The sequence below is a fragment of the Phasianus colchicus genome, chromosome 1 (genome assembly GCF_987193195.1).
Source record: "Phasianus colchicus chromosome 1, bPhaCol1.hap1.1, whole genome shotgun sequence".
Taxonomy (NCBI): domain Eukaryota; kingdom Metazoa; phylum Chordata; class Aves; order Galliformes; family Phasianidae; genus Phasianus; species Phasianus colchicus.
This window is the reverse complement of record NC_143436.1, coordinates 177,194,471-177,215,144: the sequence shown is the minus strand read 5'-3', so window position 1 is coordinate 177,215,144 and position 20,674 is coordinate 177,194,471. Positions and strand designations below refer to the sequence as shown.

General features: G+C 56.2%; 2 protein-coding genes across 2 annotated transcripts; one reads left to right on the top strand and one right to left on the bottom strand.

Moving 5' to 3' along the window:
• Positions 1 to 434: 434 nt before the first annotated feature.
• PDX1 (pancreatic and duodenal homeobox 1) lies at positions 435 to 3,204 on the top strand. Its single transcript, XM_031615852.2, has 2 exons — positions 435 to 830; positions 2,900 to 3,204. Exons 1-2 carry the CDS (start codon positions 443 to 445, stop codon positions 3,202 to 3,204), a joined length of 693 nt encoding a protein of 230 aa, XP_031471712.2. The 5' UTR covers positions 435 to 442.
• Positions 3,205 to 14,498: 11,294 nt separating this feature from the next.
• On the bottom strand, positions 14,499 to 17,283 carry CDX2 (caudal type homeobox 2). The gene is made up of 3 exons (XM_031615870.2): positions 16,758 to 17,283; positions 14,874 to 15,019; positions 14,499 to 14,669 (listed from the first exon to the last, which is right to left on the bottom strand). Exons 1-3 carry the CDS (start codon positions 17,281 to 17,283, stop codon positions 14,499 to 14,501), a joined length of 843 nt encoding a protein of 280 aa, XP_031471730.2.
• Between the last annotated feature and the right edge of the window lie 3,391 nt (positions 17,284 to 20,674).

The following is a 20,674-nucleotide window of genomic DNA, read 5'->3' as shown; positions in this document are numbered from 1 at the left end:
CACATCCCTGTCCGAGAAGCCCCGACCTCACCCCGAAGCCAGGCCCCCCAGGAGTCTTTTGCCACCGCCTAGAAAGGATCTCCTGGAAGGGATGAGCAGCCCGTATTTAAAAGGGGGGGCACGGGGTAGCTTTTGGGGTCGCCCCGCACGCCGGAGCCCCATCACGGGACTCATCGAGTGGAGTCAGATGTATTTGACCAGCGGGGCGAAAACGGGGAAAACGGTTCTGTGAGGCCGGGGCCACCCCAGTGGCCTCTTATGGGTCCCGCCCCGCCCCGGAGGGCTGCGGGAGGGCTCACGTGGGGGTGCGGCGCCTATGGGGAGGCGGCGGGAGCCGGGCAGGGCGGCGGGGCCCGACGGGGCGGCGAGCTGTCAAAGAGGGATCCCGGCGGCGGGAGCAGCCCGATGTGCCCCTAGCTGCCGGACCCCCCGGCCCGCCGTCATGAATACTGAGGAGCAGTACTACGCCTCGGCGCAGCTCTACAAGGAGCCGTGCGCCTTCCAGAGAGCGCAGGATTACAGCCCCAGTCCCCCCGCCTGCCTCTACGTGGGCCGGCAGCAGCAGGCTCCGTATCCCGGCTCTCTGGGGGCGCTGGAGCAGGGCAGCCCGTCGGACATCTCTCCCTACGAGGTGCCCCCCATCAGCGAGGATGCCGGGGTCTCCCACCTGCATCACCACCACCACCACCCTCACCTCCCTCCCCCGCACCAGGACGCTCTGCCTTTCTCCGACGGGGCGGATCCGGGGGCGATGGAGGAACCCCGGGTGCAAGTGCCTTTCGCCTGGATGAAGTCCACCAAGTCGCACGCCTGGAAGGGGCAGTGGGCAGGTAAGCCCCGCCGCCTCCTCCCTTTCGGAAGGAACCGAAAAGGCTCCGATCGTGGGGGTCCCGCAGCAGTCTGGCCGCTCCCCCGCAGCCCTCCGATTCCGCTGCCGCCGGGTCCCCGCCGTCGGGTTGAGCCCGCCCGGGTTAAAGTCCCGTTCACATCAGTCGGGGAGGGGTGGCGGTGCCCAAACCCCGCGCTGATCCCCACGAATTCCCTTTCCTCGACGAACCTTTCGTCGGGATGCGGCAGGCAAGGACTCGTCGTCGGGGAGCTCGGGGGGCTTCCGCGGGGACCCCATCCCGCGGCGTGCGGAAACGGGGCAGCCCCCGCAGCCCAACAGGAACCCCCCCGCTGTCTCCGGCGCCCCGCAGCCCGCAGCGGTGGCTCGATCAGGATCGCACCTTTACAACCCAGAGCCCGGGGAAGGGGGAACAATGCACAAACGAATCGGAGGTGCCAGCGAGGGGAAGAAACTCTATCGAGGCAGAAAGTTCCGCTGCGGAACAATATTTCTGTCTCTGCCTGCACAATGTTATCGTGTCCTGCGCTTTTGTCACGCCTATACGGCAAATATTATATTAATGGCTTTGTTCAAATAGACAGTTGAAAAGGGACTGGAGGGCTGAAATCACCGTGAAATAGTCTGGGAAGTCGCATTCTCAAAATATCTGTGTGTATATATATATATTATTTTTTCCCCTTAAAGCCGAGGAATGACCAAAACCTCGACAAAACAAAACTTTCCCCTCTGAAGTCCCAAACCCTTCTCCGCTGCTCCCAGGCAGCGCTGAGCAGCGCATGGCACTGGGGATGAGCTGCGGACTCCCGCACCCCTCCCCACACTTTGAAGCATTAAGGTTGGAAAAGATCTCTAAGATCACCAAGTCCAACCGTCAGCCCACCCCAACCGTGCCCATTGACCACGTCCCTCAGTGCCACATCCACACGGCTCCTGAACAGCTCCAGGGATGGTGACTGCACCATCTCCCTGGACAGCTGTGCCACTGCCTCGCCTCTTTTGGAGAGGAAATGTTTCCTAATATCCAACCCGAACCTCCCCTGGCACAACCTGAAGCCATCACCTCTCTCCCCACACTGTGCCCCTCATGCCCGTGGAGTGCCTGCAGCCAAACCCCGGTGTCAGCATTTGAGATCCTGACCCAAAACATTCTGACCGCGGGGTTCCCCTTCAGTGCTGCCAGATTGCTTTACCCCAACAGTGCGATTCCTTAATGCCCAACCACGTACAAACGTGTATGTTAAAGAGATAAACGTTCATTTTAATTTAATTTTTCTCTACATTTTTACGTATTTTACATATTTTTCTGTATTTCTATGTATTTTCATACGGATGTGTCCCGGGGACAAAAAGCCAGGCGGCCTTTTCCACATCCAGCCGATCCAATTGCTGTTTCAATCGCGACGCACCGGAGGTCGCATTGCCACCACTCCGAGGTGTCCCCTGGGGCTCCGGGCGCGGGTGACATCGCAGTGACACCTCCCCCAGCTCCCGGCCCCTCCGGGACACAGCGGAGTCCGTGCTGGGAACGGTGATGTCGCCGCTGTCACCGTTTCCAGGATCACGGAACCAAAGGTCTTCCCAAGCCGGGCACTCCGGCTGCCCCCAAACGGGGCTCCGTGCTCCCATCCCACATCCCCACTGCTACGGCCTGGACAAAGCCTGTGCAGTCATGGGTGTTTTTTTGTTTTTTTTGTTTTTTTTTTTTTCCTCCAGGCATTTACCATGGAGAGGTAAAATTTGATTCTATTTCTTTTTCTTTTCCTTTTTTTTTTTTTTTCCCTTTCCCTTTTTTTTTTTTTTTTTTTTTAATATAAATTATTTTTACCATTTCTGGCGATTTACTTCAGTGGATTGATTTATTTCCACGTCGATTCACTGAACACTTCGTCCAAACGTTTACAAAAAGAACCATCAGTGGCCGCGGGAACCGCGCACAGCGTGGCGCAGCTCGGAGCGGGGAGGGGGTTGGTTCGGCTTCTGCCTCTCTCGTCGCCCCCTCGCTTCCCCGACGGGGCGGCCGCGGCCGAGGCTGACAGTGGTTCTCTGCAGGGGGTTCCTACGTGGTGGAGCCGGAGGAGAACAAGAGGACGCGGACGGCCTACACGAGAGCGCAGCTTCTGGAGCTGGAGAAGGAGTTTCTCTTCAACAAATACATCTCCCGGCCTCGGCGGGTGGAGCTGGCCGTCATGCTGAACCTGACCGAGAGACACATCAAGATCTGGTTCCAGAACCGGCGGATGAAATGGAAGAAAGAAGAAGACAAAAAGCGGGGGACGGCCAACAGCGCTGATCCCGAGCAGGACTGCGTGGTGTCCTCCGGGAAGCTGCAGGGCAAAGAGGATCTGCAGCCGTGACCGCGACCTCCAGCAACCCCTCCAGGTCGGCCCCGGCCTCGCCCCGGACAGCGGAGGGACCCTCAGGGCCCCGTGGCAGAGCTCGGGGCCGCTTTCTCCGAGGATCCGCGGTGCCTCTCCCCCCGGAGCTCCCCGAGCCGAAGCGGTGTGCGGGGCCGGGACTGCGGTGTCCCGGGGGAGGCGGATCGCGGATGGCCGACACCGACGGCAGCCGCGGCCCCGGGAGAGCGAAGCGGGCATCGCAGGAAGGGGAGCGGGGCCGGGCAAGGGGCTCTGCTGGCCGCCCCGCCGCTCCGAGGGGCTCCGCGGCACCGGTTCTGCAGGGGACTTCCGAAAGAAATCGGACTCGTGCTCGGTTCTTCGGCAATTTGGTTTGTTTCGTTTTCTTCTGACTTTGGGAAAGGAAATAAAAGGGGGGGTGCGGGTGGGAGTGGGAATTTAAAAAAATAAAAAAATAAAAAAAGGGAAGAAAACAATAATAATAATAAAAATAAAAATAAAAAAGCCCGAGCTTCCTGCGGGCAGGATTTGGAAGATTTCTCTCCCCGATGACACCGGGCACACAGGCGGCCGTCCGTCGGGGCCCGGCGGTGCGGGGCCGCGCTGCTGCCTGGGTCTCTCTGCAGGGGTCGACGGCAGCGGCGGGAGGGGAAAGATTCCTTCGGAGGAAAAACTTCCCTTCTTCGCCTCCCGATCTCCGGACGTCGGGCAGAAGCCCCCACAGCTCCGTTTCTTTCCTGCGCGGCTCCGCGCTCGGCGCTGCACGGTTTTGTTTTCTCTGCGGACAACGCGTTACGTCCCGGAGGGTTCGGAACCCGAGAGAAGCGGTTTGGAGTGGGGAAAGATGATATTTCTCCCTCGTTCCTCAGCCGCTGAGGAAAACCTTCCCTACGCCGACATCGACACGGACGGGGATTTCGTGGAGGAGAAACGAACTGTTCCTAAAACAGCGCTGGAAATTGAATTCGATGGGAAGAAGGCGGCTCTTATCACTTTCTCCCCCCCCCCCACCCCCATCTTGCATGAAATATTTTCCTGTAAGGAACGGTGGGCACGGCGCTGCGGATGTCGTTCTGCTGCTTTTCTTTGCTTGGGGGCATTAATACGTGTGCACAAACAGGGACGTTCCCGGACTTTTTCCTTTTGCGTTGCACGGGAAGTGCAGCACCAGGCCCGGATCTCTTCAGTCACTCAAACGCCGTCAACGAGTGAAAACTCTGCTAATGATTCTACGAGCGAACTACCAATAAAGCCGTTCTGCTGAAGAACCAAACCCAGCAGAGCAACACTAGTAACGCCGCCCATACTTTGCGGGGACCATTTTAAACTTCAGCACTTCTCCTCACCATTAATTTCACGTCAGTCTGCCACTAGAAACACCCCCCGGAACTATTTCCAAACACCTTCTGTGCTGGCTACAGCGAAGTTGCACTCGGGGAGCCCTATGAAAATAGATCTAGCTGCCAACAGGCGATCCTTCATAAGGAAGGATGGGGTTTTCTACTAAGATTCCTATGGAGCATTTTGCTGGGTGAGCAGCAGATGAGGCAGCAGAGATGTGCCCGTCCTTTTCCCAGTACAACGCATTTGGTTTCAGTTTTCTCCGTGCACCGCTGTAACGATGGAGACTTTCTGAACTGTGCTGAGTTTGCTCCACCTGACCACGAGGCCAAAGTATTTCTACGAGTGAAAGTAGAACCAGATCTGCATGATTTAGTTGTATTGAATAAAATCTTTTTCTTCAAAGAATTGACATCGCTGATGGGTTTGGTGCTTCCTTTTTTCCTATCCATCTTTCTTACAAATGTACCTATATATATTTATAGTGTTAGTTGAGTCTGGACAGCTTTGGGACCATGCAGAGGTAAATATATGGCAATCCCAGCACCACACCGAGCGGGCAGGAGGTAAGAGATGGAAGGTTTGCTGTTGATTATTTCCTTCTCAGCAGTACTCAGCTCCTTTAGCCATTGCTCTGTGTGGGTTGCTGCTGCCATAGATGAATAACGATGCCCATAAATCAAACCCGAAATCGGCGATTTAAAACAAGGTGTGAAAGTTTTTCCTCTGCTGTCTCCCATGCTGTGCTCACTGCTGCTGCCATGGATGTGGCAGATGGTGGCTGAGAGGGGACACAGTGCTCAGGAGGGCTGTGGTGCTTGGAGGGTGCCAGCCCTGCAGCCATCAGCATGGGCAATGGCTGGGAGTTGAACACTGGATTTGGGGCTATGCACACTGCTTGCCTTGTGAGCAGGAATACCACTGGGTATGGCTGCTGACAGATCCACAACAGTGGTCTCTTAATGCCTAGGGCAGAGACAACGAATTGTAGAAAGCTCTGCATCTCTGCTGCTGGAAGCAGTGGATGTCACTGACTTTCCTTCACCCATAGCTGATCCCTACCTGGGGCTTCCAGCACCCGGCACAGCCATGTGCCCATGCACCACATTGGCTGTGAGCGTGAGGAACGGGGCAGCAAAGTGGGATGCATGTGCAGCTGCAGCCTCCCCCACTCTCTGCCCCTCCCCATCTCCTTTCTTTCACCACATGCTGTCCAGATCCTCAGCTCCTCTACACCCAGGTGCCCACTGACACCTGGAAGCTCAGTGCGCACCCAGATGGAGGAAAGAAGCTCAGTGCCTCCATCGCAGCGTACCACAAGGCTGAGTCATCGCTGGGCAGCCTGGCCGTGGAGCAGGAAGCCCATGCACGTGGTTCCCCTGCTGTTTGGCCTGACACTCACTGCCTTCTGCCTTGCTCCAGCAGCAGAACTGCAAGCTAGGGAGGCTGCGGCAGGGCTGCTGCCAACTGCGTGCCCTCCAGTGGGACATCACCTTCCCAGGAGCCCTCAGCCTGGCTCCATTTGCCAGCACCCACAGGAAGCAGGTTCCTTTGGCAAACAGCCGTAGCCATCACAAATGACCCAAAAATATAGTGGGAGTGGGGAAGCTGGAGGGTGAGCTGGAGGATCCGGCCACGAGCAGAAGCATCCCAAGCAGGTGTGAATATCTATGAAAGCACTGGCAGTGAAGGGGTTGCAGGGCTTTGTTTCGTGGCAGAGGTGGACCAGATGCAAAGAGCTCAGCTCCTCCTTGTCCCTGCCTTCTCAACAAGACCAGGCAGGAACATTCTGGGGGAAAGGGAACACACCAGGGCCCAAGCCAGCAGACCAGGCTGTGCCAGAACTGGGGCTGAGGCAGGGCAGAGACACTCAGTCCTGGCCCATGTTTGAGCATTGCTTCCTTGCATTTGAACCCTTCTGCAGGGAAAAACAGCCACCTGCCTGGAGCGCAGGCTGCAGAGCTCCTGCAGAAGGGCTGTGCTGCACTGTAGCATAGCACACAATCTTGTACCACCACCCCTCAGCATGGCTGCTCGGGTCCACCTGGTTCCAAACACACATCTTTCTCTCCCAGAACAGCACCCAGCACTGTGCTGGGCTGTCAGCCTCTGCTTTTTTCTCTCTGCTGGTGAGTCAGTATTTGGCCAAAGGTGAGACTGCAGGAGTTGGCATTGCCTGAGATAAGCTGGCAGAATGGCCAGCTCCAATTTTTTTTTTCCTTTGTGATATAGGCTGGATTTTTTTTTATCCTAAGAATGGAAATCAGGAAAAAAAAAAAAAAAAAAAGAATTGGGGATAACCCCCTCTGCTTTGAAGGCATCAAATCCACTGTTGCTTCATTGAGGGTTTGGTAATATTCAACCTACAGCCCTTAGTGGAACAGTTTAACTGCAGATAGAAGGAGGTCTGACTGCCCTGGGGCAGCAGGAGGGGCTGTGCACCGGACTGACTTGGAAGGAAAGCAGTGAGGATGAGGAAGAAGATGAAGATGAAGATGAAGAAGGCTGGCAGCTGTGAGCAGGAGGGATGAAGGAGAGGAAGGAGAGACCGGAGTTGTTTGCCATGGTGGAGAAACCAGAGAGGCATTTGCTGAGGAAGTGAAGAGAAAGGTAAGTGATGCTGTGCCAGGAGCTCTGCTGCTATGGGACTGCGGTGCCAATGAGCTCATTAACCGGGAATGCGGCTCTGCATGGAGGGAGAAAGTCGCCGAACAGAAACCTGTGCTCTGTGTGTTTTAGCGAGCTGCTAATTAATTGCAGCTTGCACCTCTCCTGCTGAAGCTTAATCCCTTTGCGATGCAAGGGACTTGGCTCTCCCACCTCTGCAGCCTTCCTGGTCCATGCACTAAGGGAAAGTGATGGGATTCCAGCAGAGAATTGCCATTTCTGTGGGTTTCGCTGGGCTGACGTTGAACCCTATTGGGTGTATGGTGTGTTCCCTGGTCAGTTCACATCAGGCACACCCACTGCAGTTGCCCAGGGCTCTACATAAAGATGTTTTTGGCAAATCTTCTCACAAAGCTGCCTCACCACGCCTGGAAAATGTCTCCCCAATTGGTTTGGATGCAGGCACTGGAAATCATCAGGAAAACTGCAGAGGTGCAGGAGATAACACTCCAGCTGAGTGGCAGATTTATGTCTCGCCCCAGCAAAATCCCATTTACTCCCATGCTTGCTTTCATCCCACCCTCTCTGCCCTGCTCTGGGATGTGCAGTGAGCCACACACCCGAGGAGCTGCTCCACCAGCAAAGCCCTGGTGATGAGATGCTGGGGGCAGCAATAGTTCCTCGGGAAACCTTCATCTGGCTGTGTGGGATAGCTCAGCTCTGGGGTGGCACCAGCCCTGGGTTTGACACAAGGGTTGCGCTGGGTGCTCCCACAGGGGAAGCTGCAGGTATGTAGGGCTAAAATAGCCACCATCTGGGCTCTCCACATAGTGCCAGGGACATTTGAAGGGTCTGCTCCATGGGGCTGTTTTATGTAGTTTGCTCTGAAAGTAATGCCTCCTATTTATTTCGATGGAAATTTTAACAAAAGAGCACAATAATGGTGTGAGTGTTTCCATTTCCTCTAAAGGGAAGGGAAGGGAAGGGAAGGGAAGGGAAGGGAAGGGAAGGGAAGGGAAGGGAAGGGAAGGGAAGGGAAGGGAAGGGAAGGGAAGGGAAGGGAAGGGAAGGGAAGGGAAGGGAAGGGAAGGGAAGGGAAGGGAAGGGAAGGGAAGGGAAGGGAAGGGAAGGGAAGGGAAGGGAAGGGAAGGGAAGGGAAGGGAAGGGAAGGGAAGGGAAGGGAAGGGAAGGGAAGGGAAGGGAATACCATCCGGTCCCTCCCGGCTCCTCCTGCGGCGATGCTGCCACCTTCCGGTCGCGCCCCGCAACATAACCCCGCGCCACAGCCGGAAGTCCTTTCTTTTTTTTTTTTTTCCTTTTTCCTTTTTCTTTTTTTTTTTTCTTTTTTCTTTTTTCTTCTTTCCTTTCCTTCCCCTTTCTTCTTTTCGCTTTTCCTTCTCCCCTCCCCCCCCCCTTTTTTTTTTTTTTTTTTTTACTTCTCCATTTTGCCTCTTTTCCTTTCCCCCTCCCACCCACCCTTTCTTTTTCTTAATATTCTCAGATAGCCCCAATCTCAGCTCAGAATTTCTTCACCACGCAGTTACAGAGGGAGAAGTGGAGAGGGCAGACAAGCGGCATGGCCAGGAGTGCTGAGTGGCACAGGCAGTGAATAAAAGGCATTTGCTGAGCAGCAGCATAGAATAGGATGGGGCCCACAACCAGGTACTTCTTCGGGCTGGGAATGACCATCTGTAACCTCAGATCTTCCCAAAGCCCCAAGCCTGCTGCCTATGCCTCCCCACTGGGGAAAAGAAGGGAGGAGCAGCTCTGCTGAGTGCGTGCACAGCTTTGCACAGCTTTGGCTGACAAGGCTCCTTGCAGATGGATGGAGGAACGTCTTTGCTGAACTGGCTTACTTACATTATTCTAATGGTACTTGGGAATCTGAGCCTGCATCCACAGCAGCGAGCACAGGGTGGTTCAAAGCACTCCTCAGTACCAGGGCTGTCAGCAAAAGCCTCGTTTGGAGACACTCATCTGCCATCCCCAGGACAGGACGCCTGCACCCAAACCCCATTCCAGGGAACGGCCCTTCACTCACACTGACTCTGTGAACAGAAGTTCCTTGGACAAGAAATTGTTGGTTCAGGCCAAGGGCTGGCTGTGCACCATGGCACAATTACTTAGCCCCGCTGATTGAGCTCAGCACCCAGAAATACCCCCTGGCACACTGTAATTAAATAAGACAGTTGTAGGAACACAGCCCACTCTTTGCTTCCCTGGCACAGCAAGCAGGGAACAATCATCCGAGCTGGATGCCTCCAAAAAGAGACTGCTGGGAGAGATGCCATGTTGCAGCAAAGCTTTGTGAATCCTGGCTCCTGGCTGCTGCCTCCTGGTGCCATGGTGTAGGGACACTGCTGGGACAGTGCCAGGAGCCTCTGAGCTCCCGAACTGAACTGAATGTAAGACTGCTGCAGTGATCCAACCATGCACTGCTGGCTCAACCATGTGGAGCCACAGAACTACGGGCAGCACAGGATTGGGGGTGGCTGTGGTTGAAGCAGTACCTCCTCCTGCCCCAGGCCAGCAGCATGTCCACAGGCAAGGAGACAATGCAGGGCATGTTCTACTGGCAGAGCCACCAGCAGAGATTGTGCTCATGAGGATGGAAAACACCTTTGGAGCTGCGATGAGAGCTTCCAAGAGAATGACAAAAACTAAGCAGTGGTTCCGAAGCGGTGCTGCAGTTTTGTAGTTGTGTCATTGCTGGGAATCGTGTTTAAGTCCTGGAGGAAGGAATACGCTTCTGATAAGAGAAAGTCACCTTTTCTTCTGAGTCACTGCATTCCTGGGAATGGTTGTGCAAGATGTTTTTAGAGACCTCACTTCAGCTCCCTGTGGTTACCTATTCTTGTATAGGTGCATATAGGCACAATGGCGAGAATCAGAGAAAATCAAAATATGAGCATTTTTGCTGCAGAAACCACATTTGCCATACCAAGAAGAGGAGTGGATTGAATTTTCTTCAATTACTGAGGTTTATGTTTCATATATAGCAGCAATTTTTAATTTTAAGCTAGGATAAAAGCTCTTTGGCATTGCTGGTGGGAGGTGATTTTTACCAAGAATTCTATCTCATATTCACTAATTTTACACATTTCCTCAGATCAGATTCTACCACCGCTTGATTTCATCTCAATTTGGGAACCCAAATGCCTTTGAATGCTGAGGACTCTGGTGTCTGGGTGCTGCTTATCTTCCACGTGAGATGCTACGAAGGCAGGACTGGGACCTTGTGAACCCTGAGCCTTGTCTCAAGGTACAGGCACAAGGACCATGCTCCCAGCTCACAGTGTTTGAGCTTTGGAGCACAAAGAACATCAGTCTGAAGTGCTGAGAGCTTGCTGCGTTTGCGGAAGGAGGAAGGGAGGTCCCATGTCAGGAGCATCCCCTCCCAAAGGGAATAATGCTGGAGATAAGGCAGCTTTTCTCCTAGAAATGTCTTTGGCTCTCTGAAAGCTATCTGAGCTTGGAAGTCAAGGAGACGTGCCAGGGGAGCAGGATCTGACTCAAAGGGAGAACTACTTGCAACAGCTGCCAGAAAATACCTGGGTGACTAAGGAGGCAAGAATGCCTCAAGCAGGACAGGTCCGTGTGCTCAGCTCTTATCCCTCTGCACCAGTATTTGCTGTTGCAATGCATTCTGTTTGGGTTGGTCTCTTCTTTCGGATTAGCACTGTGGGAAGGGCTTTTCTTCCCTCCCTGCCTGTGTTAGTGGGGTACAGATGTGAGCCCTGATGTCCCATCAGGCGTATGACTGTCTGGTCTCCATCCAACCCAAGCATTAGGGACCATCAGGCTGGAAATGAGACCTTAAAGAAAGAATGATATACTTGCTGGAGGAATTGGATCTGAGCCAATGGGTTAGATATTATGTTTTGACCTGAGGAAACACAGAATCAGTCATAGAATCCCATAATCATTAAAGTTGAGAAAGACTTCTAAGATCACCTAGTCCAACCACCAGCCCATCCCCCACCGTGCCCACTGACCACGTCCCTCTGTGTCACATTCACACACTTCTTGAACACCTCCAGGTACAGTAACTGCACACCTGCCTGGGCAGCCTGTGCCAATGCCTCACCACTCTTTCTGAAAGGAATTTTTTCCTAATATCCAACCTGAAGACAGGAAGAAGAGGAAAGTTGTTACCTGCTATCCTGCCAATGGCTAATTGGACCGGGCCCTGATGTCTGCTGCACATTTGTGTCTTGGCCCACAGGTGAGCATGAAATGAAGATCTTCCACGAGTTGTCATCCTCTCTTCCCCCAAACTTGTCATGCTTTGAAAGCGTCTGCAGGGGGATCCCATGGGCACCCCAGGAAGATGATAATTCAATTTAGAAATACAGGGCTGAACAGGGATTCCTGGCCTCCAGATCCAGTCTCCTGGCAACAATTTGTTTATTTTCACAAACAGCTCAAACTTTCCTCTTTTCTGCCCCTTTGCACAGGAGTGTCTGTCCCACTCTTGCTTCCAAAAGAGCCTGAACAGGAATGGAGGGCATAGTAGAGGGTGAGACATGAATTACAAGAACTCCCCTGTGTTCACACAACAGAGGACAATGAGGATTTGCCTGGCCCAGTGAAGAGCTCAGCTCCATGGGGTTGGCCCTCTCCATCCCAGAGCTTCTGGCAGTCAACTGGATCCTGAATGGGTCATGCCTACACCTCCCACTCAGCTCACCCCCCATCCCTCCCCCACACCGTACAGCACTGTGTGCCCTTCTTTTGCCCTGCATTGCCTCCACACACCTCGCACTCTGCTGCCTTCCTGGCCATCCTCCAGCCCTGCTCTGTTGGCAGCAGCTCCACTTTTGCTTTCGGCTCCAACTGCCTCAGCCTTCAGCACAGAGCCCCACAAATGGGCTGCAGCCTGTTGGGATCCAGGTGAAGCATTCTGTCATGCATTTGGGCTGTGACCGATGCATGCAGCAGTGCAGGTTTCTGCAGGTTGCTGCTTGAGGAGATGGACACAATCATCCTTATGGAGTCCCTTCCAACTCTGGATAGTCTATGATTTTATGCTTACTGCTGATTTTAAGACTTTTTCTTCTTTCTATAAAGCTTTGTGGTGCAGGCTCTGGGTGCTTGGCTATAATGTTGAGGACAAGTAATGTGCCCTCAGGGGATGCTCTGAGTTAGGTATTTCCTTTAGATACCATCTGAGCCCTCTGTATGTGGGCCTTACAGCTCCTTCCATGGTGTTCTGTGACATATATGGCCACTTCTTACCCAGAACCCGAAGAACTTGCTAAAGGAAGTTCCATTTATGGACAAGCTGAGCCAAAAAAGAGCTCCGGGTGCTTTCTTATTGCACTGTGCCAAGAGAGGGCGGCAGGGGGCTGAGTTCCCTTTCCACACTCCTGCACTTTGAGGCCAACCCTTCAGATTGCACAGCTTTTACACAGAGGGGTGGGCAGGGTGGAAATACCACCCCAAATAAACACAATATCCAGTTTGTGCCTTTGTGCACTCCTTTATGGCACACGGGCAATATCAAGGAAGCGGAAGTTTGGAGGATTATTTGCTTGGGGATGGGAGGGGGTAGATGTTTGGAATGGGGTGTGGGTACAATTTGCTCAGTTGGTTCCTTTTTAAACCAAGAAATGTGAGTTCTGCATTGCCACCATCAGGAGCTGAAGGGGAGGAGTTCAGAACATGAACATCCACTGGCAAAAGGAGGCAGAGATTGGTTATGGAACTGGACTAGAATGGACTGGAACACACCTGGCTGCCTTCTGTCTCTAATGAATACTGGGAGGAATGGGAATTTTGTACAAGCACATTACGCTGGGCACCTCAAGGGGAGCAATACTCTTTCTTGAAAATCCTGAGGGCTGCAAAACCTGATGCTTTCAGAACTGGAAACAGTGTGTGTCACCATCACAATGTACCACCTCTGTACAGTGTCCATGGGTTCTGTCACCCCAACTCCAGAGGCATAAGGACACGCCAGCAAAGCCCTACCAAACATTCTCTCTGTCACCCATATATCCCTTGTGATCAGTGTACTCACTGACGGCCCTCATAACTCCGTGGTCATCTTTTTTCTTTTTTCTTTTATTTTTTTTTTCACTGCCATTAATTATTCCTGGAAGCAAATAAAAGGGCCCACCGATATCACTCCCTCCTTCTGGCCGCAGCCAGCTTTTCCTTCGGGAGAAAAAACTTGTGCTCGTTTGCAGTGGGACAATGCCGACTTTTGAACCTCTAACCACTAACCAAACAAACCTTGCGCTCCGCTCCACAATCCAAACAGCCTTTATTGACAGGCGTATCGCAGCAACGCACCGCAGCTCGGGCAGCAGCCTGGCTGGGATCGATGTTGCAGGGCGGCCCCGGGCGCCAGAGGGCATCCTCCAAGGGACAACCCCTCCATTTGGTGCCTGCAAAGCCCTGTGGACCGGCATCGCCGGGGTGCAGACTGGAATCCTTTAGATGCCACCATTGGGGCACGGTGCATACCAAGACCACGAGCAATGAGCACAGCCTGAGTGCTGCTCACAGCAAGAAACCTGCATATATCAGCACCCAATGTGTCTGGGGATGGGTGCAGAGCTCCCCCAAACTTTTCTGCTCCGGGTGGTGAAAGGAGAGCTGGGACATCCAAGGAGACTTTGAAAACTGACCACTGGCACGAACTCAAAGCAAGGCAGGCAGCACGGGGAGTGATTACAATCAGTGCTGGGACACCGTGAGTGGTGCCAAGTGGGCACCTGGCATCTCTCTGCAAGCACAGGATCCTCACCCCAGCATGGCTGGATGCAATTTTCAGAGGCTTCACTCTGCCCATCTCTGTTCGGTGGCCCTCAGCACTGGGCGTACAGATCTTACACGTGTCCAACATTGAGCTGTTCACTGCCACACACTTAACACCACCTCACCTGCTCTGCTCCGACTCTTCATGAACGTTTTGCATATTTGCAGTTACGACCAAAAATAAAAAGTAAAATATAAAATTAAAAAAAAATGTGCTTTAATTTTTTTTTTTTTTCCCCAATAAAATTCATCGTCAGCCCAACAGCATCACTCAGACCTTCACACAGATCCCTGAGATTCACCGAGGAGTGCCACGCTCCCCTTACACCTAACAAACGCCAGGGTAAAAAAAAAAAAAAAAAAAAGAAAAATAAGAACAAAAGAAAACCATAATAATATTAATAACACCAAAGCCGCGGCCGCGGTTCCCCGGACGAGACGCGCTCACTGTACATCTGTACACACGGCGCTGCAGTGCATTGGGGCCGTTCCCGCTGTGGCCACGGAGCCCCTCCGGCCCCGGCCCGGCCCGGCCGTCCCTCCGCGGTCCGTGCAGTCCCTGCGCTCGGCCGGGGCCGCTGTCATTGGGGGGCGGCGGGGCCCAGCCCGGCGGGTGGCGGGGCGGCCGCGGGGCCCGGCAACGGAGGGGCGGCGGGGCTGAGCGGCTCCGCGGCGCCGGGCTGCGCTTGCTGCAGCTTCTTCTTGTTGATCTTCCTCTCCTTCGCCCGACGGTTCTGGAACCAGATTTTCACCTGCCGGGTGTGGGAGAGTGAAAAAAGGGCAGTCGGTCTCAACGCACGGGGCTCCGCGGCGGGCGTGCGAGCCGATCCGCGCATCTCAATCCGCGCAACCCGATCCGCGCATCTCCGTCCCGCGTATTTCTGTCCCTCGCATCCCAACCTGCGCAACTCGATCCGCGCATCCCAACCACGCGCAGCCCGAGCCGCACCACAGACCTGCCTCTCCGACAGCCCCAGGCTGGAGGCCAGCTCAGCTTTCCTCCGGATGGTGATGTAGCGGCTGTAGTGGAACTCCTTCTCCAGCTCCAGCCGCTGGTGGTCCGTGTACACCACGCGGTATTTGTCCTTCGTCCTGGTTTTGACTGCGGAGGACAAAGCCGCGTCGGGAAAGCAAAAGAGAAAGGGCTGAGTGGGGAGAAAGGGACGGGGCCTCTTCCAGACCTCGGACCGCTAACGGCAGCCAGAGAGGAGCACCGTCCCTCGGCCCCGGGGCTGCCAAAGCTGCCGGAATGGTGCCGGAATGCAGCCCCTGCCCCTCTGCACCCCCGTTCGTTTTGCTGGGGACAACTTTGGTTTATACTTCTGTTGGCATCCCGGTTCGCTCTGCAGCGAGAACAAAGTCTTACAACTTTGGAAGAAGAAAAAGCAATAGGAAAGAGGGGAAAATAAGAAGAAAATAGTAATGATAAAGGAAAAAAAAAAAAAGGGAAATAATGGGGAAAAGTGAAGCCCCACTCTGGGCAACGCGGATCGGACGGGAGCTCCGTTTCGGAAGGGGAAGAAGGGAGCTGAGCGCGTCACGTTGGGCCCGGCAGGCAGCTGTGAGGCTCCAAAATCGTACAGAAAACACCTCACAGAAATAAAGGCCCGAGGGACGCGAGCGGACGGCGCGGCCCTCCCGTGCCCCCCTCTCTCGGAGCGCTCTGATTAAAGCGATGCTTCCCAGCCCCTTCCCACGGAGGGGAGCCGCGGGCAGCCCGTATCCCCCCACCCTCCCCACCCCCCCCAGGTGCTCGGGCCGAATCCGTGCAGGTGAAGTGCCGCAGAGCACAACAAAAGCACCCCGCGAGGAGACAAGGGCGATCAGAGAGAGCTCCCAGAGCCTCTGAATGGGGAACACAACCCCGAACAATGCGGGACAAGGAGATCTTATCAAAGAAAAACCCTTCTCAAAGCCTTAATGACAGCCACATTCTGTTTGAATTACCACTACTGAGCAAATGGCGGCGGCCGCTTTCATCCCCCGGCCCCGCGCATTACCATACGCGCTGCTCCAAAGGCGCAATTTGAATGCGGAGGGCCCGGACGAGCAGCACCGACCCCGCGAGGGGAACGCCGCAGCCCGGGGGCAGCGCCGGGCACAGGGCCGGGGGAGGGGTGGGGAGGGCACACGGTCGGTGGTGGCTGCGGAAGTCACCGCTCCTTTTTTATTTTCATTTTTATTTTTTTTTCAGCCGTAAATATATCTGGAAATAGAAAAACGCGAAGGAAAAAGAAAAAAGAGACAATGGGAGAGGAAGGTGTATATCAAAGCGGGCAGCGAGCAGCTCTGCTCATATAAAAGGGAGAGGGCCCGGCCGGGCCGTGGGGGGATTAACATCACAACGGAGCGCGGCGCCGGCCCCGGGGCAGAGAGGTTGGGGGGAACGCCCTCGCACCTCCGGGTCCCACCGGGCGGCCCGTGGGGGCCGCAGCCTCTGCTGCTCCCTGTTCCCCGGGCTGGAGCCCAGCGAGCCAGAAGCGAATGCGGAGCGACAGCGGCCGATGATTTATATGACTGTAATTGGTTATAAAAATCTTTTAAGTGGCTCTAAGTGGCCGAGCGGAACGGAGAGCGACGCCGTCCTCCGCATGCCGGATGAGCCCGACGGCGAATCGGTTGTCCACCCGACGGCGCGCCCCGCAGCTCGGCCGTCCTCGGGCCCCGCAGCTCCTCTCCTCGCTGGGGGGACGGCCCTGCCCTGCCCCGCGCCCCGGCACGGGCCCGCTCTCGGCCCTTTCCCCGTAGTACCGGCGGAGACGCCGCCGAGGAGCAGCCCCCGAGCGGGTCGGTTTCGGGCCGCCGCCCCCCGCCGCCCCCGTCCCATACCCCCCGCTTACCTTGGCTACCGAGCGGGGCCTGCGCCGGTTTCCTCACCCACTCGCAGAGGCCGCGGCGCTGCCCGCCGGGGGACAGCGGCTCGGGGGCGGCGGAGGCGGCGGCGGCGGCGGCGGGGGCGGCGCCGAGTGGCTGCATCCCCCCGGCAGAGCAGTGCGGCGCGGGGCCGGCGTGGTGGTGGGCGTGCGGGTGGTGGTGGTGGTGGTGGTGGTGGAAGTCGGCGGGGCTGTAGGCCATCGCTGCGGCCGGGGAGCCGCCGTTGAGGCCGTGCACGGCGGCGGCGGCGGCGGCGGGCGGCGGGGCTCCCTGCCCGTAGGCCCCCCAGTCGTCGCGGAGCGGAGCGGCGTAGGGCGCGGGCCAGGCCGGCCCGGGGGACTGCGCGCCGTCGAGGTTCACATGGTAGCCGCCGTAGTCCGCGTATTGCGCGGCGCCCACGAAGTTCTGCGCCGCCAGGTTGAGCCCCCCCGAGTGGCGAACGGGGCCGGGGTACATGGGCCCGTCCTTGTCCAGGAGGTAGCTCACGTACATGCTGGCGGGGCCCCGGCGGCCGCTCTCGGCATGCTGCTGGGGCCGTCGGAGAGCCGCTGCCGGGGCCGTCGGAGCGCCGCCGCCCGGGGCCGGGCTCCCGCGGCGGGGAGGGGGCAGGCGGAGGGGCCGCGGCCCCGCGCAGTTCGCCGCCGCCGAGCGCTCCCGGTCCGAAGGCGATGGCCGGCAGCGCTTACATGATTAACGATTGTTTACAAGGCTCTATTAGTAATGGCCCAGACACACCAAAGGCAGGTGACGTGGAGAGGCGCTGGGTATATAGCTACTACCCCTAAAAGACGATTTGCATTTAAAAAGATAAGGAGAGGGCAGCGACCTGATCACAGCTAAATATTCAAGCCTTTATTGTTTAAGAGCTTCCTCCTTCCATTGCAACCTGGTGCACTTTAACCTCCAATCACAGGTTCAAAGGATGAAATCGAGAGACTTGCAAAAGACAGAGAAGGAGATCTAAGGGCGAGGGTGGGAAGATGGGAACCGCCGATCGGGCAGCGCCTTCGTCGCCCCTTCGCCTTGTTGGCGTTGGGGGCGAGGAGGGAGGTTTTGATTAAAAATCCCAAAAGCCGTTTTGTCGTCGTCGTTGTTTTAAGCCGCAAAGCTCACGGCCGCTTGTCTTTCTAGCGCGCTTCCCACCCGCTCCCACTCGATGAACGAGAGGTAAGAGGAGAAACCCCCGCCGAGGGCACGGCTCCTTTCGCTCCGAGGCCCGGCGCTGTCCGCCCGTCCGGGCCTCGACGGCCTCGACGTGAGCCTTCACCGGCAGCACCGGCAGCACCCGCAGCCTTGCCCCGGGCCGCGGGATGAGTGCGGGCCGCGGGACCCACGCGAGACCCACGTTGTCCACGCTCCTCTCCCAACAGCCTCGGTCCACTCGGGGGCCGATCCCTGCCCTCCCGGCACCCCCGGATTTTCCCACCCCGACGCCTCGGGAACCCGCCCCGGGGAGCATGCGGGCGGCAGCCGGCTCCCCCCGGCCGGGAGCCCCCTTTGAAGAGTCGTCCCCCCCACCTCGACTCCCTTCGCTGCTTTTATGCTTTAACTTTTCACCCTGAGCGGGGACAATGCCAGAAAACATTTGCATATTTGCATCTTTTCCCATGGCACAGCGAGGAAACCTTTCACCCGCCGAGAGAGGTGGATGTGGACGGCAGCTTTTCCCCGTTTTCCCAGCGCAGCCCCGACTCACTTCGACGGCTTTCCAGGGCGCTACGGTGCCGTCAGGGGGGGAGCGGTCCTACCGGGGGTGGCTCACGGACCCCACACGCACGTCCGTGGCCTCCGTGTATCTCTCTTTCCCCGGGCTGTGTGACCGTTTGCAGCTTTCCTCCCGTTTCGACGGGGCGGTTCACATCTCCAAATCCTCAAGTGACTCAAAACTATCTTCTTATCCCTCTTCCGACGGCAACTCGGTGCCGAGAGCGAGGGTGCCCCAGAGCTACGGGAATAACTCCGCGACACCTCCCAAAGTGTCCCCCGACGTCCCCTGTCCCTGCCCGCGGGGATCGGGGCTCTCGGGGAAGGACGGAACCCCGTTCTCGGCCCATCTCCGCTGGGACACGTTCGCTGCGTGCGTCGTTCAGTGCCAGCGCAGCAAATCCCTTTGCCCACGCGATCTCATGGCCGCGGTTGCGACCCTACAATAACAACAGCACACCGGGACGAGGGGTGCCGGGCGGCCGCCTCCTCCCTATGGGATTTCTCTATCCCCTCGTTCGGTGCTATCCCGGAGAAGCAGTGCCGCGTCCCCCCGCGGTGTCACGGCCGGGCTGAGACGACAGAGCTTGATGGTGCCATAAACGAGGAAGGGGCCATTAAAACGACACAACTCGGAACACAGAGCATCAAAACGCACCGAACTCCGCACAGACCCTCAGCCCGGAGGGACGCGGCGCTCTCTGGCCGGGGCAGATTGAAGGAGCCCCTCCCGATCCCGGGCTCTCTGCAGGATCTCCGCCCGACCCGGGTCAGGGTGCTTTCCCCTGTCCCACTGCGTTCTGAGCCAGGCAGGAGTTTCGTGTCCTCCCTACAAACCGATTGAGGCCCCTTTGTTTTCCACGCGGTTTTCTCCTCTTCTCTCTCCTCGACGTTCTGGGGAAGGTGCGTGGGGCATGGCCAAGGCAGCAGCTTTGGCTTGGGGGGGGTGGTGGTGGTGGTTTCTGCCTCTTCGTTTCTTTCATTGTAAAAGTACGTTCATTATTTTGTTTCTTTTTATTTCCCTAGATCCTGAGCAAGAAAAAGCGACTCTAAAGTGACAAGTGCCAAACCACGGCCGTTGGGAGCGAAATATCGCCTGGGGATTTGGGGTTTTGTTTTCATTTTATTTTATATTTTACATTGCTATTTTTTATTTTATTTTATTTTATTTTATTTTATTTTATTTTATTTTATTTTATTTTATTTTATTTTATTTTATTTTATTTTATTTTATTTTATATTGACCCCTTATTTCCCTGTAGGACCGTTTGCTTCTCCCCTCTTTCTTTACATGCAGATTCCCTCTTTCCCCGCTCGGTTCCACCAGCGGCTCTGCCTCAGCCGCGCCCGTGGCTGCGGTCCCTTCGGGCTGCGGCGCTTCGCAGCGCCCGCTGCCTTCTACCAGCCCTGGCGCTGCTTGGAGCAGAACATCACCAGTTCCGAGGGGATCCGCCTGAGCACTGTCAGACAGAAACGCCGCCGGCTGTGCCCCCCGACGGCTCTCCCGCTGCCCTCTGGAACGGGGTCTCCGTCGGGGCGCGGCCCTGGAGCCGGATCCCGGTACAGCGCGGCACGGGGATCCCGTCCGAGCCGCCCGTAGGAGCCCCGGGAAAGGCCGAGCGCGGCCACCGCCGTCGAGGAGCAGCGGGCGCCTTCTTGTTGCGCTCCGAACTGCATTCAGGTTTTCACGGAGCGATTTTTCTGTCTCTCGAGAGAAGATCAGTGTGAGGTGGGTGGGTCTTCCCATCTCCCCCACCGTAACGGCGCGGCACCGGGAGCTTTGTTTGCGAGGGTGAAGAAAAAAAAACTTCTTGAAAGCCCTTTGGTGGCCGAGGAGAGGGAAGGAGGAACCGAGGGTTGGTGTGTCCGAGCTGTGGAATTTATGGCTCCCCCTAAGCACAGACATGATAAGGACTTAGAAAACATCTTGGATCTTTTCAAGCCGGCAGCCCCCGAGGCTTTGATGTAGATTACGTTGCAGAATAACCCAATACTTTTATCGTGGGGTTGATACCCGGCTTGTTTAAGTACATGCCTGCAGGAGCGGGCTGGATGCAGAACGCTGCTCCGAGCGGAGCCGCTGCTGGAAAGGAGTGGGGCCGGGGGAGGGGGCAAGGAACAGCACGATTCAGCTCGGCGCGGCTCTGCCCCTCGGACAGGTGTCGTCGGGCCTGAGCTT

Coding starts and splice junctions, on each gene's coding strand:
- CDX2 (XM_031615870.2), bottom strand. CDS start 17,283: ATGTACGTGAGCTACCTCCTGGACAAGGACGGGCCCATGTACCCCGGC. Junction 15,020..16,757: donor GGCCCCGCTCGGTAGCCAAG/GTAAGCGGGGGG, acceptor TGTCCTCCGCAG/TCAAAACCAGGACGAAGGAC. Junction 14,670..14,873: donor TGGGGCTGTCGGAGAGGCAG/GTCTGTGGTGCG, acceptor CACACCCGGCAG/GTGAAAATCTGGTTCCAGAA.
- PDX1 (XM_031615852.2), top strand. CDS start 443: ATGAATACTGAGGAGCAGTACTACGCCTCGGCGCAGCTCTACAAGGAG. Junction 831..2,899: donor CTGGAAGGGGCAGTGGGCAG/GTAAGCCCCGCC, acceptor GGTTCTCTGCAG/GGGGTTCCTACGTGGTGGAG.